The 19,793-nt window shown below is 41.6% G+C and overlaps 1 protein-coding gene across 1 annotated transcript; it reads right to left on the bottom strand.

Moving 5' to 3' along the window:
- Positions 1-8,522: 8,522 nt before the first annotated feature.
- Positions 8,523-18,293, bottom strand: LOC133815366 (uncharacterized). Its single transcript, XM_062248216.1, has 4 exons — positions 18,100-18,293; positions 17,481-18,016; positions 17,255-17,405; positions 8,523-8,572 (listed from the first exon to the last, which is right to left on the bottom strand). Exons 1-4 carry the CDS (start codon positions 18,266-18,268, stop codon positions 8,523-8,525), a joined length of 906 nt encoding a protein of 301 aa, XP_062104200.1. The 5' UTR covers positions 18,269-18,293.
- Positions 18,294-19,793: the final 1,500 nt, after the last annotated feature.

Raw genomic sequence — 19,793 nt, 5'->3', positions numbered from 1 at the left:
AAAAAGCATTTGCAGCGAACTAGGAACTATTAGCGGCAGAACCTTCGCCGCTAATATAGAAGAGGAAAAGTGCGGGAATTTGAATCAATATTAGCGGCAGACCCACACCTTATTAGCGGCGGACCCCCGACGCTAATACATAATAGCGGCGGGTACCACACATTATCAGCAGCGGACCACCGCTGCTAATAAAAAAACAGTCAGAATTACCCATTATTAACTGCGGGCAGTCCGCCGCTAATAATGTGTGGTACCCGCCACTATTATATATTAGCGGCGGGGGTCCACCGCTAATAATATCCTATATATATGCCCACCGCACCCCTTCCTTCAGTTTTCCCATTTCTACTTCTTCTTCCCATTTCTTCCAGCCAGGGCCCTCCACCCCTCCACAACCACGACACCCCCCCGCCCTCCCACCCGAGCTCCTCCGCACCGATGGCACCCCCCCACCCGATCCCCTCCACACCCATGGCACGCCCATCCGAGCCCCTCCACACCCACGGCACCCCATCCGGTATGTGTATTAAAATTTTCATTTTATTTTTTAATTTTTGTATAAATTTGTAACACATTCTATTTTTGTGTCCAAGGTCCATTGTCGGCCCTCCGCTGCTGCCGCCGCTCAGCTGCCACTGTCGCTGCTCCGCTTTCATTTTTGTGTCCAAAGTATGTTTTTATGTATATATTTTTTCGTGTATTTGTTAAAATTTTTTAATTATGTGTTAGTAATTTTATATATGTTGGAGTTTTTAAAATTTAAAATAGAAAAAAATTAAAAAAATAATATAAATTGATTAGTTATAAATATTTTGTGTTATATTATAAATGTTGTGGGATTTTCTGAGTGCAAGATTTAAATTTTTTTGAAATTGTCGTATTAAACTGTTTGTTGCCAATTTTTTTGTGAAATTTAATTAAGAAACTAGTTTTATTTTTATTTTTTTTGCTATATGTTATGCCAACATAATGAGAAACTAAAATTGTAATGAATATTATATAATTTAGTTAATTAGTATTTTTATAATTAATTGAAAATTATTAAACAAAGTAATTAGAAATTTATTTATTTTCTCTGTCTCGATATGCTTATGATTGATAGTTGTTGACCACAACTGTCAATTATAGGGATATCAGCACAAAAATGATAAGTTTAAATTATAATTAATAAAATAATGAATGAAAAAGAATAATAATTTTTTTTAATTATTGAAAGAAAAAAATTAGTCAAAAAGTTAAATAATAATTAATTTGTAAAATTATTATTATTATTATTATTACAAATTAAAAAAATTATGAATAAATAATTTAATTATTTTTTTATAATTTAATTAATTAATAAATTATGTTAAGAAAAATTATTACTTTTTTATTAAATAATATTATCTAATATTAAATAATTATAAATTAGTTGAATATAGAAATTGATAATTATATTTAATAAAAGTTTAAAAATTAATAATAAATAATAAGTTAGTTTAAGAAAAATTATTAATTTGTTTATAAATAACATTATCTAATATTATATAGGTTTAAATTAGTTGAATATAGACATTGATAATTATATTTAATAAAAGTTTAATAATAAATTAGTTTAAGAAAAATTATTAATTTGTTTATAAATAACATTATCTAATATTAAATAGTAATAAATTATTTGAATATAGAAATTGATAATTATATTTAATAAAAGTTTAAAAAATTAATAATAAATAATAAATTAGTTTAAGAAAAATTATTAATTTGTTTATAAATAACATTATCTAATATTAAATAGTAATACATTATTTGAATATAGAAATTGATAATTATATTTAATAAAAGTTTAAAAAATTAATAATAAATAATTAACTAAATAATAAATCAGATTAAGAAAAATTATTAATTTGTTTATAAATAACATTATCTAATATTAAATAGTAATTGTTACACCCAGATTTCGAGATGAAAAGTTATGACCCCGAAAACTAGGATCATCAGGAGTGAGCTCGAAATACATACAGTTACCATATGACCCAACCGTCGAACCTCTGTAAAGTAAACGACGACTTCGAAGATGTGCAGCCTTGAGTATGCTCTGAGCTCGCAATGGCATAACACTTGAATATATTTTTCGCCGATTGTCTTCAGGCGAGGTAGCTCGAGCTCGGGAAGTGCAAGCTTGGATGCGACAGCCTCGTCAACATCTATCTGTGCCGAACACAGTGCGAAGTTGAGTGATTGACTCATAGTCTCGACATACTCAATGCCAATTGTTGATCTCAAAGATTTGATGAATCATATGGGATAACCCATTACGTGTGAACATTTTTATTGTTGTTCAATCCCAATATTTAAGGGATATCATTTAATCTTTTATCCGTTCCCGATCTTCATGGGAAATTTCCGTGTATGTAGGAGATAATGCATTTAATATCATTATTTCAATTGATTTATAGAATATCTTTCCGAAATATGTGAGAATGAATTCTGTAACATTCTCTATAAATAGAGGAGGAATCACCATTGGTAAAGGACCTTTTTTCGGATTTCTGGAGAGAACACTCTGGGCAATTTATCTCAGAATTGTTTCTATAAAACTCCCGAATCTTAATAATATAGACTTGTGAACTAGACAGAGTTAAATGCTGAACCTCGTAAAAATCCTCTTGTTTTCCTCTTCATTCATTTGCTCCAATATTTTATTTGTTTAATTGCTCTACTATTTAAGTTGACGAAAAACGGCGTCAACAGTAATAAATTAGTTTAATATAGCAATTGATAATTATATTTAATAATGGTTTAAAAAATTAATAATAAATAATAAATTAGTTTGAGAAAAATTATTGATTTGTTTATAAATAACATTATTTAATATTAACTAGTAATAAATTATTTGAATATAGAAATTGATAATTATATTTAGAAAAAGTTTAAAAAATTAATAATAAATAATTAAATAAATAATAAATTAGTTTAAGAAAAATTATTAATTTATTTATAAATAACATTATCTAATAAAACATCATAAAATAGCATAAGATTTCAAAAATGATTACAATTTTTTTTTTGTTATCAATTCCTATTTACATTACTAAAACTCACACTCTTATAACACTTTAGATGGCGATTGACAAGACTTGGACAACATTGAGAAATCGTGCTTGTCAAGAATTTTGGAATGGTCTACAATCCTTTTTGATGATGGCCTCGAAACATGAGGATTCTGATGGAAGAATTAGGTGTCCATGTGTCAAATGCATAAATAATAGGCTTGAAACTTTACCTGTTGTCGAAGCACACGCATTCGATAGGAGTTTTTATCAAGGTTATGAGAGGTGGATTTATCATGGGGAAGCGGAACTAGATGAAGTTGACGAGATGATCCCATAGTGGAGGACTTCCTCTTACTAAAAAATGAGGAAGTAGACAATAATTATGGCGCGAGTCAGTATTACGACGAGTTGTTTGAGGAGATTGAAGTTGAGTTGTATCCTAGCTGTGATTGGATTTCTTCCCTTAACTTTTTAACTAAGCTATTGCATTTGAAAGTTAGAGGGAAGATTCCTAACAACATATTTGATGAATTATTGAAGTTGTTAAAGCTTGCCTTTCCAAAGGAAAATAAAATTCCATGAACGTACTACAAGGCTAAAAAGAGATTGAAGAAATTAGGGTTGGGATAAGAGTTGATTCATGTGTGCCAATATGATTGCTGCTTATTGTACAAAGAGCATGGAACTAAAGAGGAATGTCCGGTTTGTGGAAGTATTCGATGGATTACTTTTGAAAAAACTAAAGGAAAAAAGGTGTCGCATAAGGTGATGTGTTACTTTCCATTGACACCCCGGTTTAAAAGACTATACAATTCAAGGCTTACAGTGAAGGACATGCTATGGCACCACACTGGGAAATCGAAAGATGATGGGGTGAAGCGACACCCGGTGGATGGGACGGCATGGAAGAACTTTGATGCTAATCATCCTGATTTTGCAAGTGATCCTAGGAATGTTCGTTTAGGCTTAGTTGCCGATGGATTTAATCCATTTGGAAACATGAACCTAGCATACAACATGTGGCATGTAGTGTTGGCGAACTATAATCTTCCACCTTGGTTGTGTATGAAAGATAATAATTTCAGGCTAACCATCCTTATTCCTGGTCCAAAATCACCAGGTAAGGACATAGATGTATTTCTAAGACCATTGGCGAATGAGTTGAAGGAGTTGTGGGTTAACAGAGTTGTTACGAGAGATAGTAGGACCAGCACTATGTTCAAGCTGCGCGCAGCCATTTTATGGACAGTTAATGATTTTCCAGCTCGAAGTAGTTTGTTTGGATGGAGTGGTCAGTGATACAAAGCTTGTCCCACGTGTAATGAAGACACGTCTTCCATTCGAGTGATTGGTAAGACATCTTATGTTGGTCACAGAAGATTCTTGCCAAGTACACATCGAATGAGAGGGGACACTGAGTTCGATGGACAAATTGAGGGAAGACGTCCGCCGAGAAAATATACTTGTGAGGAAATATTAGAACAAGTGAACAACCTTCCACCCCAAGTTCCGGGAAAACACTTGCAGTTTGGAGGTGTGAAATGTAGAAGAGTTGCAAAAGATAGAAATTGGAGGAAAAAAAGCATCTTCTACGAGCTTGATTATAGGTGTACAGACATTTTAAAACACAACATTGATGTCATGCATGTCGAAAAGAATGTGTGTGATAGTCTCCTTGGCACAATCTTGGACAATGACAAATCTAAGGACACAACTAGTGCAAGATATGATTTGAAGAAGATGGGAGTAAGGGAATCATTGTGGATTTATGAAGATGAGAATGGAAAGTTTATGAAGTTGCATGCTCCTTACATGTTAACTCCTGCTCAGAGACAACAATTTTGTCAATTTATTAAAGAAGTGAAATTTCCAGATGGCTTTTGTTCAAATTTGAAGAAAAAAGTAATTGAGAATGAAACAAATATTCTTGGGTTAAAATCTCATGACTGTCATGTTATAATGCAACGATTACTGTTAGTGGGTGTTCACAAGTTTCTCCCAAAAGATATTCTTGGAGTTGATTTTTCCTCCTGCTTTTTTTGATATAATGATTCATTTGGTCTTACATTTTCTGAAAGAAGCAATTTTGGGTGGACCAGTATTTATGAGGTGGATGTATCCTTTTGAAAGGTACATGAAAAAATTGAAGAACTATGTGGGAAATATAGCTCGTCCTGAAGGGTCGATAGTTGAAGGCTATGTTGCAGATGAGGCTTTGACATTTTGTTTGATGTATTTCAAAGGGGTCGAAACAAAATTTAACCGTCTTGATCGCAATGAAGATGAGGTGTATATCCTATGACACCTTTCTATGTTTCAATCTCAATGTCGTCCCCTGTCAAAGAGAACTCTCAAGCCTCTCGACCGTGTGACTCGCGAAATGGCTGAATGGTTCATACTTGACGATTCTCCCAAAATTCAGGATTACTTAGAGTAAATTTTTTCCCTTTAAAGTGAAATTTATGCTTATTCCAAATTATTTTATCTATTATAGTAAAACCATTCAAATTTACAGTGAACACCTATAATGGACCAGACTGAAATACACAGATGGTGATCATAATTTTTTACACAAGAAAAATTTTCACCCGTGGTTTCATAAGAAGGTAAAAATGAGAGTATTTTTAAAATTTCATTTTTGTAATGATATTTTTGTCATTCTAATATAGATTTATTAATTTATTTAGATATATGACTTGCACAAGCTTGGATCTTTAGAGAATGGTGATGAGTTGCTAGCTTTGGCATCTGGGTCAGATCACTTGGCAACCTACTACGAAGGTTGTATAATGAACAGTGTTCGATTTATCGCATACGACTAAGATCAAAAGCGCACCACACAGAATAGTGGAGTGTTTGTTGCCGGAACAGAAGGTCTTAACTATTATGGCACGCTTCAAGAAGTACTGATGTTATCTTTCACTGGTGCATATTCAGTGGCATTATTTCAGTGCAAATGGTTTAACACTGATCCAAGTAGGAAGAAAACAATCACTGAAAATAATATCACTAGTATAAACGTCAGTGGCGAATGGTACAAAGATGAGTCGTATATACTTGCTAGAAAGCTAAGCAAGTATTCTATCTCGATGATCTACTTAGAGGTCAACACTGGAAAATTGTTGAGGATGTCAATCATCGTCAAATTTGGGACATCGAGGATGATGAAGCTGATGTTGATGTTAATTTTGTACATGACACAAGCTCATCAAATTTTGTTTTGATCGTGGATCTCAGTCAATTGGTTATGGAATCTCATCAACTTGCAACATATATTGGTACTATACAAAATTTTCCTGCTGATCAATTGGATGATAATTTCATAAATGAGGACTTAGGAGAAGAAGAAGTCGATGAAGAAGATGAATTGATAGTTGATCTTTGTGAATATGATGTTAATCATGTGTCTCCGATTGATGTCAATTTAATTAATGATGAAAGTGATAGTGATTATTCTACACTTTTTATAATTTTTTAATCAAGACAATCATTTAAAATATAATAGATAAGACTTGTAATCATTTTTTTCATTTCCATTGGTGATATTTGATACTAACTAATAACTTTTGTTCTTAAGTACAATGTAAGCTGATATAGCCACCTCTCACGGTGGAGATGGTGGAGGTCTAGACCTGCCAGATCCTAGTAGGGTACCTTTTTCCTGCGAGTCAGGTTAATAATAATTTTCAAATTTTGGTCATAGATTAAAGTCAAGCTCAACGAATGTTTAATATATATATATATATTAATATTTCAAATTTGGGTGATTGTTGAAAATGTGGATAGCTGAACTGTCGAAAAGAAAGGGTTGCGACCTAGCTAATAACATACCACTTGAAATGCGAGGGCAGAATGCCGGGAAACCACTAAAACTTCAGCTTGATCCTAGGATGAACAAAGTGGTTGGCTTGGAGGACCAAGCTTTTTTCCGCGAGATAGGCCTCCAAGTCACCATGTTGTTGCCAGGACATTACTTGGATTTTGTTGATGTACCTCAACAATTTAAGGATCAAGTCGTACAAAAGATGAAGGTGAAAAATTAGAACAAGTCTTATGGTATAAATTTCTTATTATAATCATTTACAAACTAAACTAACGTGTTATTTTTTAATGTAGCATTTTTATAATGTTGATGGTCATCAAGAACCCGAGAGAGTTATTAAAACTATCTACACAGAGATACGCAAAAGATATTGTGAGAGAAAGAACATCAAACATACTCACTTCAAAAAATATTACTCTAAGCTGAAAGATTTGGAGAGTGTCCTCATTGCCCCACCTGACCATTGCACCAAGGAGACTTGGAAAGATATTGTTCAGTTGTTTTTTAGCCCAAAATTTATTGCACGATCCAAGAAAAACAGAAAAGAAATGAAGTATACATCGACGCAAGGCACAAAATCATTAGCAGCTAAGTGTCACCAATTTGTAAGTAAAAATATTAATTAAATTTAACAAAAGTATGCGTGTGTATAATTTAACACACTATCTCTGCATTTGTATATGCGAACCCTAATGAACATGCTATTGATACTTGAAAAGATAGCCATTTGAGAAAATCGACAAAAATTTTTGTCAACGACGCAGCTCGAGAAACTTTTGTAAGTTTAAACTTTTATGTTATTATTTTCATAAAACTTTGTTACTTTGTGTTTCTAACACTTTTTATGAACAGGAAAAAAATGACGGAAGAGCTTGAGAAGGCACGACTTCAAAGCCAGTCTCAAGGACCAACAGAGGGATCTGAAACTGGATCTGGTACTGATTCCTCGTCGGTTGATCAGTACGAGATTATGAGTAAAGTACTTGGGGAGAGGTCTGATTTTCAAAGAGGAGTGGGCTACATCAAAGGGAAAGGGAAAAAATCAGGTTCCAGCTCCACAGGTCAAAGTCAGTCACAAGCCCCACCCGCTCATATGCCTCTAGAAGACATGACTACTATGGCAGAGATGATGAAGGCAATGTGTGAAGAGCTCCGGATGTTGAGATCTCAACAAGGTCCATCTGGTAACCCTCAGCATACCAGTTCACAAATTGAGTCGTGGTTTGACAGTCTTCTGCAACGGTATTTACCATCACAACCTGAAGGTGGTATATATTCTCAAAGTCCACCTTCTTGGTCGATGCCACAACAACAACGACAACATTTTCATCCACCTCAAAAAAATCTCCTAACATGTTTGGAGGTACATCACAACAATTCCAGTACATGTATGGACGCTCCTCCCAGTCCCCTCCTCTTTATTACCCCGACGTCCCTGCAGGATCTCAGACGTCACATCCTAGGCATCGTGACTTTGGAGATTCATCGCAGCAGCAATAACCGTAGCAGCTGAGGTGTGGTCAATTTATGAGCTCGTTGCAGCAGCAGCAGCAGAGGTATGGTCAGTTTGAGAATTTATTGCATCAATCTCCCTCGGCACGACCACAGACTCGAAAATTTGTAGACTCATTTGGATCATCTTCGCAATAGTCTCCACAAGCTTATTACCTTTCACCACCAGTACCACATTTTGCTTCACTACCATTGCCGTGTCCTAACATTGATGAAGATATTGACCTGAATGTTAATGAATATTTCTCGCCTGGTTGACCCAATCCAAACAATAATAATTAGTTTATGTTTTTTAATTAAATTAAGACAATTGATATTTTATTATTTTTATTTTATGATTAGTTTATATGTAATTAAATTAAGATATTTGATATTTTTATTATGTTAATTTTATGATTAGTTTATATGTAATTTTGTTTGATGAATATTAATTATTAATAATTAATTTTGTTATACCCAGATTTCGAGCCGTAGCAAATATGACCTCGAAAGCTGAGTTCGCAGTAAATGGTCTCGTGAGGGTTAAGGGTATGCTCTACGATTGTAAATCGGAGCCTGCAAAGTATGGTACAGACCTCGAATATGGTGACCTCGAAATGATCTCGATCTCGAAGGATAGCTCTGTGAGCCCCTCATCTTCAGAAGCAACTTCGGAGCAGGGATCTCGAGCTCGATATGCCATCTCGAAAGAAATTTCAGCTCGGGAAGTGTCAGCGGCTCGCACAATGACGTGAAGCCTTGGAGATACGCAATGACTACCTTGAATATCTACAAGAGTTGTAGATATGGGATATGATCCTCATTTATTAATGTAAATCCCCAAGAATCGTGGGATATTATTTGGTCAGTTATGCGTTTCCTGGTCTTCAGGGACGTTTCCTTTTATATCTGATTATAGGCATTTAAAGCCATTTATTTTATTCACAAAAGAGTAACTACCCAAAATATGTGGGATAGTATTCTGCATCCTTCTCTATAAATAGAGAAGGCATGCACCATTGTAAGAGGAGGATTTTCTGATTCTTGAGAGAAAACTCTGGAGAATTCATGCTAAAGGATTGTTCAGAGATAATCTTGAGATTAATAACAGAGACTCGTGGACTAGGCAGATTTAACTGCTGAACCACGTAAAAACCGTGTGTCTGATTCGTTTGTTTGTTTTAACCATTGTCTTTAATTGTTTGCGTGCTCTCTTCTTTTATCTGTTGGCGAAAAACGGCGTCAACAGTTTGGTGCTTTCATTGAGAGCCTCAAGCATCCATCCCTGAGAGATTCATGGCTACAAACAATCAGAACACTCCTGAAGAAAATTACCCAAGGCGTCCTGGAAAACAGCCAATGGAGAACCCGGACGCTGATGAAAGGAGTGGGTCCTCTGATTCCCGGGGACCACCTCCACAACCAAGGGATGAGGACATGTACTATAACCCTGAGCGTTATGTCCCTATTGTAGAATTGGAGAATCGGCAGCTGAAACAGCTGCTGGCAGATGCCAACAAACGTAACGAGGAGTTGACTAGGATAGCCGCGGAGGCGCAGGTGGCTCAGCCCTCACCTCCGCGCGAAGACCGAGCCCCTCCTCCAAGGGACGTGCACGTTCCTCCCCGGAAGCCCCGTGGACGTCCACGAAAAAATGCTAACACAAGGAGGCCAGCTCAGCCTCCAGCACCAACAGAGCCATCTGCTCCTTCTAGGCCTCAGAGGAGTACCCGAGCTCGGGTCCCGCCTAATCCACCTGTGGAAGTGCCTGCAGGAACTGAGAACAACCAAGCTCCTGTCAAGGTTCGGACTCAGGTTCCTGGTAGCGCACCAAACGCAACCGGCCCATCTCGGGCAAATTCTGGACCTTCCAGGCCGAGGCAAGGACGGCAACCACCGTCACCTATACGGTTTCCTCCGTCTCCCATAAGACATCCTTCACCTCCCCGCAGGAACGCTCAACCTGGTCGAGATCAGGATCAAGGGCGTACAGGGGAGAGACAAGGAAACGGGGAGACGTTCTAGGGGCGGAAAGGTGCGCCATCCGAGAGAAGTCAGACGTCCCGATCTCGCACTACAGTGACGAGGCGATGTAGAAAGGATCCACCACGAAATGACCGATCGATGAGTTTCACTAGCGATGAGTCCGGAGAAACAAGGTCTGTCAGTAAACACGACCGGGGTCGTAAAAATACTGGGAATCACAAGAGCCATCCCGACCTGCGCAATCACCTGAATCAGAGCAGGGGAAAGGGAGATCAGACAAACCCGGATCTTAGGAATCATCTGAATGGGCGTAGAGATCCCTCACGGAGACGCGAGCCTGGGATCGCGATTAATGACTATCAATTCCAAACACCGCCTAAGGACCCAGTACAAGAAAGGATCGATTAGCTCGAAAAAGCCTTTAGGCTTTTGAAGAATGAGCGAGGAAACGGTCGATATGAGGACTCTGATGAGGAGCTCGAGCCGTTTGCTCCCAATATTTCTAACACTCAGTTCCCCCAAGGGTTCCGGATTCCTCACGTCCCAGCGTTTGAAGGAAAAACCGACCCATGCAGCCATCTGAGTACATTCAACACTATTATGAGAGCTAGTAACGTGGGTTACGAGCTCAGATGTATGTTGTTTCCAACATCATTGGCCGGGCCTGCCAAGAGTTGGTTCGAGAAGTACAAGAGACATTCTATAACTTCGTGGGATCAATTGTCTAGAGACTTCAAGAAGCAGTTCCGGGCTATGGTGGGAGTCAGACCCGAAGCATCCACTTTGACTAACGTCCGACAACAACCAGGCGAAACACTAAAGAGCTACCTGACAAGATTTAATCTAGAGGTCGCCCGAGCTCGTGACATGGATGACAGCGGGCACTTGATGGCCATCCGAGCTGGTGTTTTACCCGGGAGTGCACTTTGGGATGACATACAAGGGAAACCGGTGAGGTCGATAACCGAGTATAACAGACGGGCGCAGAAATTTGTTAATGTAGAGGAAGCGAGGTCAACACTCAAAGCGACCTCGCAGACCAAAACTACAACGATAAACATTAACTCCGCCTCAACCTCGGTTGACCCTCTAGTTACACAGCCTGCCTCGGAGAATCCTTCCAAGAGAAAAAAAAGCGAGGGAAATAATCCCGAGGCTGATGGAGGAAAGAAGAAAAAAGGAGAGAGATATTTCTCCGTATATAAAGTGCATACCGAGCTCAACGAGTCCCAGGAAAACATATACCTGGCTAATGAAAACCAGGTCCCCTTCAGGCGACCGGATCCTATGAGGAATCAAAAGTCCAAGAGGGACTCCAGCAAGTATTGTCGATTTCATAGGGACACCGGCCACACAACTGATGAGTGCCGACAGCTGAAGGACGAGATCGAAGGATTGATCTCGAGAGGTTATTTCCGGCAGTATGTCAAAAACCAGAATACTGGACAGGCTACTGCCAGCCAGAGAGTAGCCGCGCTTCCGGCAACACAGAATAATAACTCCCGATCTCGGGATGAGGATAGGCCTCCACTGATAGATGGAGAGGACGTAATAACCATCTCGGGAGGTCCTCATCTCGCAGGAGGGGGCAGAAATGCTCAAAAACGATATGTGAATGAGCTGAAGACAGGGGACGGGTCTCCATATGAACCCGAACCAAGGGCACCAAAAAGCCAAAGGGTTGAGACTCAGCCCATAACCTTCACCGAGGAGGATGCCTCTCACGTCCAGTTCCCTCATCATGATCCACTCGTCATCACCCTACAGCTTGCCAACAAAAGAGTGCGCTGAGTTCTCATAGACAATGGGAGCTCAATTAACATTCTTTATAAAGCAACCCTAGATAAAATGGGGCTCTCCCTTCGCGACCTGAGGGCTTGTGCAACCACTTTGTACGGCTTTTCTGGAGAAGGAACCGCCTGTATGGGGTCCATTGAACTCCCTGTGACCTTGGGAGACTATCCAGTCTCGGTGACCAAGATGATGGAGTTCGTGGTAGTAGAGTTACCATCTGCCTACAATGTATTGCTCGGGAGACCCGCCCTGGTCGGGCTGGGGGCAATTTCATCTGTAAGGCATCTAGCCCTTAAGTTCCCGACTCCAAGCGGGGTCGGAACATTGAAAGGAGATCAACTGGCAGGAAGGGAGTGCTACAGCATTTCCTTAAGGGGAAAGAAACAAACAAGCGCGCAAGCACTTGTTGTCATACAGTATAAAGACGGGACAGTTCTGAAAATTGACGAGGAGATCGATCCAAGGATTGAAGAGAAGATTGACCTCCAACCTTTGGAGGAGCTCGAAGATGTTCAGCTCGATGAATCTAGTCCCTCGAAAAAGGTGAAGGTCGGGAAACACCTCCTAGACGAATCAAAATAGCAATTAATTTGCTTTCTGAAGAAAAACCAGGATGTCTTCGCGTGGTCCCACTCTGACATGGTAGGAATAAGCCCTAATGTAGCGAGCCACGCATTGAATATAGACAAAAGCTTTCCTCCGAAGCAGCAAAAGCGAAGGCAGCTGGATGAAGACAGAAAGAAAGCACTAAAGGAGGAGGTGGACTGGCTGAAAGCAAATAATTTTATAAGGGACGCTTTTTACCCTGATTGGGTGGCCAATCCAGTGTTGGTCCCGAAACCCAATGGGACATGGAGGACGTGCATTGACTACTCAGACCTCAACAAGGCCTGCCCGAAAGACTGTTTTCCCCTACCGAGAATTGATCAGCTCGTGGATGCCACGGCGGGGCATGGTCTGATGTCATTCATGGATGCCTATTCTGGATATAACCAGATTCCCATGCATGCCCCCGACCAAGAGCATACAAGCTTCATTACGGATAAAGGGCTCTACTGCTATAATGTCATGCCATTCGGACTCAAGAATGCCGGAGCCACGTACCAGCGGCTCGTAAACATGATGTTCTCAGAGCAAATAGGGAACAACATGGAAGTTTATGTTGACGACATGCTCGTAAAGTCTCAACTTAACAAGAACCATGTTGATGACCTCGAAGAGTGCTTTGGCGTGCTCAGAAAGTACAACATGAAGTTGAATCCTCAGAAGTGCACTTTTGAGGTGTCTTCGGGGAAATTTCTGGGTTTCATTGTCAACTCTCGTGGAATCGAGGCTAATCCCGATAAAATAAAGGCCCTGATCGATATGCCTTCACCTCGGAAGCATAAAGATGTTCAAAGCTTAACTGGCAGGATGGCAGCTCTGGGCAGGTTCATTTCGAAGTCAACGGACCGCGGTCTCCCGTTCTTCAACTTATTGAAAGGAAGTAAAAAGTTCGAATGGACAGACGAGTGCGAGCTAGCCTTTCAAGAGCTAAAAAGGCACTTAGCCGAACCACCTATCCTATCGAAACCTGAGACGGGAGAAGTACTGTTCTTATATCTCTCGACAACTGAACACGCGATAAGCGCGGTGCTCGTCCGAGAGGAAAAGAGAATACAGAAACCCGTCTACTACATCAGTAAAAGATTACTGGGGGCAGAGTCAAGGTATCCACTGATGGAGAAACTCGCCCTCAGTCTGATCCACTCATCTCGAAAGCTCCGCCCTTACTTTCAGGCACATCCTATCCATGTACTGACAGATCAACCATTAAGGCAAGTCTTGTCCAAACCAGAGGCATCTGGTCGACTCCTTAAGTGGGCTGTTGAGCTCGGACAGTTCGAGATCACCTACCATCCGAGAACAACCATTAAGGCACAAGCGTTGGCAGATTTTATAGTAGAGTGCACCGGTACAGCCGACGACGAAGTAACAACCACGGCCCACGAGCTGTGGAAACTTTACGTCGACGGGTCGTCAAATGAAAATGGAGCGGGGGCAGGAGTTATTCTGATCACCCCTGCAGGGAGCAAATTTCACTCTGCATTAAGGTTCGGCTTTAAAGCATCTAATAATGAAGCTGAGTACGAGGCTTTACTGGCGGGACTACGAATAGCAAAGGAACTCAAGGTCAGAGCTATACATTGCTACAGCGACTCTCAGCTCGTAGTTAATCAAATCTTGGGAGAGTATCAGGCTCGTGGCACAAAAATGGCAGCTTATCTGGAGAAGGCAAAGTACGCATTGGAGTTTTTTGAGTTTTATGCAATCGAACAAGTTCCCCGAGAACAAAACTCAAATGCAGATGCCTTAGCTCGGCTAGCCACTTCCACTGAAAATGAGGAGCTGAATGTTGTACCCATAGAACATCTGTCAGCACCCAGCATTACTGGGTCAGACAAGGAAGATGTGTGCATGATCGAGACAGAACCGACCTGGATGAGCCCGATCGTTGAATACCTCGAAAATGGAATTCTTCCCAAAGATCGAAGTCAGGCTCGGAAACTAATGTATCAACTTCCTCGTTACACCATCCTGGATGGAAGGCTATACAGAAGAGGGTATTCCATGCCATTGCTCAGATGCGTGACTCCCCCCGAGGCAAAGAAGATTATTAGAGAAGTTCATGAAGGGTTTTGCGGGGATCATACCGGGGGGCATAGCCTATCCAAGAAAATTATACGCCAAGGATATTTCTGGCCAACCATTAAAACGGATTCTTTCGAGTTCGTGAAAAAATGCGACAAGTGCTAGAGATTCGCCACGATACCCCGAGCTCCACCTTCCGAACTAACCATGTTGACGTCCCCATGGCCTTTTGCGGTATGGGGCATCGACCTCATAGGCTCACTCCCAACTGGAAAAGGAGGAGTAAAGTATGTTGTGGTCGCGGTTGATTACTTCACAAAATGGACGGAGGCTGAACCATTGGCGACCATAACTTCGAAGAAGATCCTGGATTTCGTGGTAAAGAACATCGTATGCCGATATGGAGTGCCAAGAAAGATTGTGTCTGACAACGGAACCCAGTTTGATTGCGACTTATTTTCCAACTTTTGTAACAAGAATGGTATAATAAAGAGCTTTTCGTCAGTGGCTCACCCTCAGGCGAACGGTCAGGTCGAAGCCGTTAATAAAACTCTCAAGAGTTCCTTGAAGAAAAAGTTGGAAGAAGCAAAGGGACGATGGCCTGAGGAATTACCCCAAGTCCTTTGGGGATATAGAACTACAGCTCGGACATCAACTGGGCATACCCCGTTTTCTCTAGCATACGGCTGTGAGGCAATGTTTCCCATTGAGGTCGAAATTCCGACAATTCGAACTCAGATTTACGACCAAAGTTCCAATCATATTCAGCTCGAAGAAACCCTAGACTTGATCGAAGAAAAAAGGGAAGAGGCTCAACTGAAAAATGCTGCTTACCAGCAACGGACCACGAAATATTTCAATAAGAGGGTTCGAGACCGAAAGTTCGGAGTGGGAGACCTGATTTTGAGACGAGTATTCTTAGCAACCCGAGATCCAGCAGCAGGAGTACTCGGGCCAAACTGGGAAGGACCATACCAGATAGAATCAGTCATCTGCCCTGGCGTATACAAACTTGCAAGATTAGATGGGAGCCTCATACCACGAGCATGGAATGGCGAACACCTGAGACCATATTATCAATAGTGAAGGAAGTGTTGCCCGTAACCATGATTTTCTGTACTTAGTTTGTTTTTGAATTTCAAATAAAGGGTCTACTTTGTTTCACATATGATTTATTTTTATTTTTGCAATCTCTCTTAATTTAATAACCTATGGTCACACTCATAGGATATTAAGGGGGCATCATTGGTATACATACCTCTAGCTTTAAAAAAAAAAAAAAAAAAAATACAAAAAGTATTTGGATACAACCAAATACGCGAGCTTAGATAGTTCGGACTTAACCGAGTTATCAAAAACAAAAAAGTATTTGGATATAACCAAATACGCGAGTTTAGATAGTTCGGACTTAACCGAGCGAGCTTAGATAGTTCGGACTTAACCGAATTATAAAAAACATTAAGTATTTGGAAATAACCAAGTACGCGGGCTTAGATAGTTCGGACATTACCGAGCTACCAAAAACCAAAAACGTTTGGAATTAACCAGATGTGCAAGCATAACAGGTTTGGAACAAACCAGCCAAATTATCGATCAATGATGAATGGGAGCCTAAACCCGTCACAAAATATGTCGAGATCGAGGCTGGAACATCTTAAAATAGTTTCGAACTCATAACCTCGGAGCTAAGATACTAAGGATGAGGAAAAGTGACTAAAAAGATTAACCAAATCATTCATATTACATGCCATATAAGTACTTTTCAGTTCATGGTTACAGTAATGTCCGACCTTGATAAATAACGAGGTCGGAAACGGATAAATCGAATAAACTATGCATGAATGCATCGAATTTCGAGCCTAAATCCAAACTATGTTTGTATGCATAAATAAACATAACCGGTCCATCAATTATAAAAATATGCAAAATATTTCGAACCAAGAAATGTAAGTATATAAAAGAATAATAAAGGGAATTGTATCAGCCCCGTGGGCACAAGTTGAAATAATTACAGAAATAATGGGACGCAGCCCCGAAAACTGATCTCCCCGAGGTCAGATTCAAAGAAGAGGAGTCTCCTTGGCCTTCTCAGCATCAGTGGCACCGGACCCCTCAGGACGAATAGCATGACTATCCTCCTGAGCTCCCTCCGAAACGGTACTCGGAGTAGCTTTATCCTTCTCGAGCTGGTCAGCCTCTTCCTTCTCGAGCCGGGCATTCCATCGTTCGAGGAAGGACGCCTCGAGGGGACCCAAAAAACTGGTGTCCAGTTCTTCGTTATAGGCCCACATCCGGTACATGGCTGAATCGACCGCCGTTTCCTTCTTTTCTTTGAACTCAGCAGTAAGGCGGGTTTTGATATCCTCCATGAGGTCGAGGGTGACGGCCTTGTCTTCCTCGAGCTTCTTATTGGTCTCCCGAAGCTGGATGTTGTCTTTCTTCTGCTCCTCGAGTTCGTTTTTCAGCTTTCCGAGCTCCTTAGCCATTTCCTCACGCTCCTTAACCACTGCCTCGAGCTTAGTATTCACTGCCTTCAGGTCGTCATTCGCTTTAAGGTGGAGGTCCCTCTCCTCTTGGGCGAGGGTCCTGCTCGAATGGACCTCGTTGTTCAGCTCGTAATTAAGCTGGGCAGTGAAAGCAAGAGCCTGAAAAAAGGAAAAAACCATCATTAGCCTCGAGACAGCATGAATGTAAGCAAAGGGAATATATAGGACACTTACCGCGGCAGTGTGCTCGATACTCTTCTCGTACAGGACAGTGCGGTCCCGAGTGCCAGTTAGACACTGCCACTGAGGAGCCTCAAAATTGCCGTAGCTCTGGCCAATCCGGGACATTACATCCGAGATCAGCGTAGACCCGTGAGGACCGGCAGCATTATCCACCACATACGAATCCATATGGGTGGAAATAGTTAGCTTCTGGGCTCGGGAAGCAGAAGGTCTTTTGACGAGCTGGGTAGAAGGCATTTGACCCGCCACAGGAGGTTGGGATTCAACCACGGCAGCGATATCAGTCTGCGAGGCCGGCGCCACCACAGGGACGACGGCCTGCGAGGGTGGTATCGTCGTGGGGACGTTAGTCTGGCCAGTCGACGCAGCAGCAGAGCTCGAAGCCGGCGGGGGAGGAGGAGGCGTTTTCCTAGATCTCTTGGAGCTTTTCCCAGGCTGACTGGTTGTCAGTCCCCTTGCCCTGGGGCGCTTGCTCCTCTTGGCACCCGCATTGTCGATGAGGGCGTCGAGGTCGGAGTCCATGTTGCCTGCACAAGTCATCACAGTGAGTCAGTGAAAGAAATACAAGTTACTCCAACACTATATAGAGTGGTGAAAGAAAAAACCTAACTGGAACTTTCCCCCGAGATCGAGCTTGGGGACCATGAAATTCCCCCGTCTTCAGAAGAGGCGGGGGGAGGGCCTTCCCTATAAGTTGGTGATAACCTCGAAAGGTCCCTATAGTCATTGGTCCCATACTGCACAGCTATCCCATTCCACATCTCGTCTGTGGTATACATAGTGTCGTATTTCCCGAGCCCACTATCAAACCTATGGACATAGTCATCTACCCAACTCCATATGTAGAAGTGATATCTATCCTGTGGGCACGAGACTAGTCTATTGGGCCTGTGTTTTAATAAAGTGGGAGACCACATTCGCGAAGTAGGAAGGGTTTTACCTCCATCGGAGTCCGAACCCGAGGCTTCATCATTTGCCTCATTCCCTGACCGCGGACTTCTCGAGCGAATTGGGAGAGGTGCTTTCCTTTCCCTCCTCGGAGGAAGGATGCCTGTGGGCAGAGGCACTTCCTCCCAGCGTTCGTATTTTTTACTGGACCAGTCAGAGGTTGACTGGCCCTGTCCCAACAAGCCACAAGCTCGAAGCTTGTCCTCATGTAACAGAAATGAAAGAGACCTCCTGCCATAAGGGAGTCGGAGCAGGCTCCCTCTGTGCTCCTTCATTGTCTCGTTGGGGGTGGGACACTGAAAGTTAGCTGAAAGGCGAGATACACTTCAACTAAACATGGATACAAGGACTAAAGATTCGAGCTCAAAAATAGAAAGTAACGAGAATACTTACGAATTCGCCTAAACGAACGATGTCGAGACGGGAACAGACCGTCTGTCCAGAAAAAAGCCCTTTTGAAGTCAGGGGGATGGTTCGGAAGGTCTTCAAAGATTTTTGTCTCTTTGGGATAGCTCGAAAGATAGTAAAAACCATCTCCTCCCCGAGCTCGGGAGGGATTACTCTTCAAACAAAAGAGGTATAAAATCTCTTGGGGTGAAGGTCCTATCCACCCCAGCTCGTGGAATAAGGACCTCAGGGCAGACAGCACCCTGTATGAGTTGGTGTTGAGTTGGAATGGAGCCAACCCAACGAAATCGGTGAAATCTCTGAAAAAGGACTTCAGGGGCAGCAAAGCTCCTGCCTTTAGGTGTTCCTGGCTCCAGGCCGCGTACTTCACACTGGAATCACGGCCCCCAGGAGCGAAGCAGCTCCGTTCATGTCTTGTCGGAGCTCGGCAGTTCAGTGTGTCCAACGAGCTAAGGCCATGAAGGGCCAGGATGTCATTTATCTGGTCAGAGGTGGTAACCGAGCTCTGGTAGAACTCGGCTTCAAACATCTCCCTCCTAGGCTGCGAAGACGAAGGCTCCGCCATTAAGGAAAACTGAAGTTCCCCCGGATGGTATGCTACCGTGACTTTTAATGCGGGGTCGAGGGGAACTGGCCTAGGTCCGGGGTTCGGCTCCGGATAGATGGCTTCCCGAAGGACCCTTCTCTTCTTTTTGATGACCTCGTCAATCTGGCGGCGATAGTGGGCTCGGATGTCTTCTTGCTCGCGTGCGATCTCGTACTCTTTAATCCGACGCTGGTTCCGAACAAAGACCGATTCCGGGCTCGGAGATTTGGGCTCGTAAGGGATTGATCGTAATGACCCCCACCGTCTTTCCAAATTCTGTGACATCTAACGAGAAAGAAAAAATGGTGAGGGCCATGCATGCAAGGATCACGAACTCGATAAGATAAGCTCGGATAACTAAG

This window comes from Humulus lupulus, chromosome 2 (assembly GCF_963169125.1).
Source record: "Humulus lupulus chromosome 2, drHumLupu1.1, whole genome shotgun sequence".
Lineage (NCBI taxonomy): Eukaryota > Viridiplantae > Streptophyta > Magnoliopsida > Rosales > Cannabaceae > Humulus > Humulus lupulus.
Note: the sequence above shows the minus strand (reverse complement) of the source record. Positions and strands in the feature narration are given on the sequence as shown.

Coding starts and splice junctions, on each gene's coding strand:
- LOC133815366 (XM_062248216.1), bottom strand. CDS start 18,268: ATGTATACCACAGACGAGATGTGGAATGGGATAGCTGTGCAGTATGGG. Junction 17,406..17,480: donor GTATCGAGCACACTGCCGCG/GTAAGTGTCCTA, acceptor TCCTTTTTTCAG/GCTCTTGCTTTCACTGCCCA. Junction 8,573..17,254: donor CGAGGCAGTGGTTAAGGAGC/GTGAGGAAATGG, acceptor CATCAATGTTAG/GACACGGCAATGGTAGTGAA.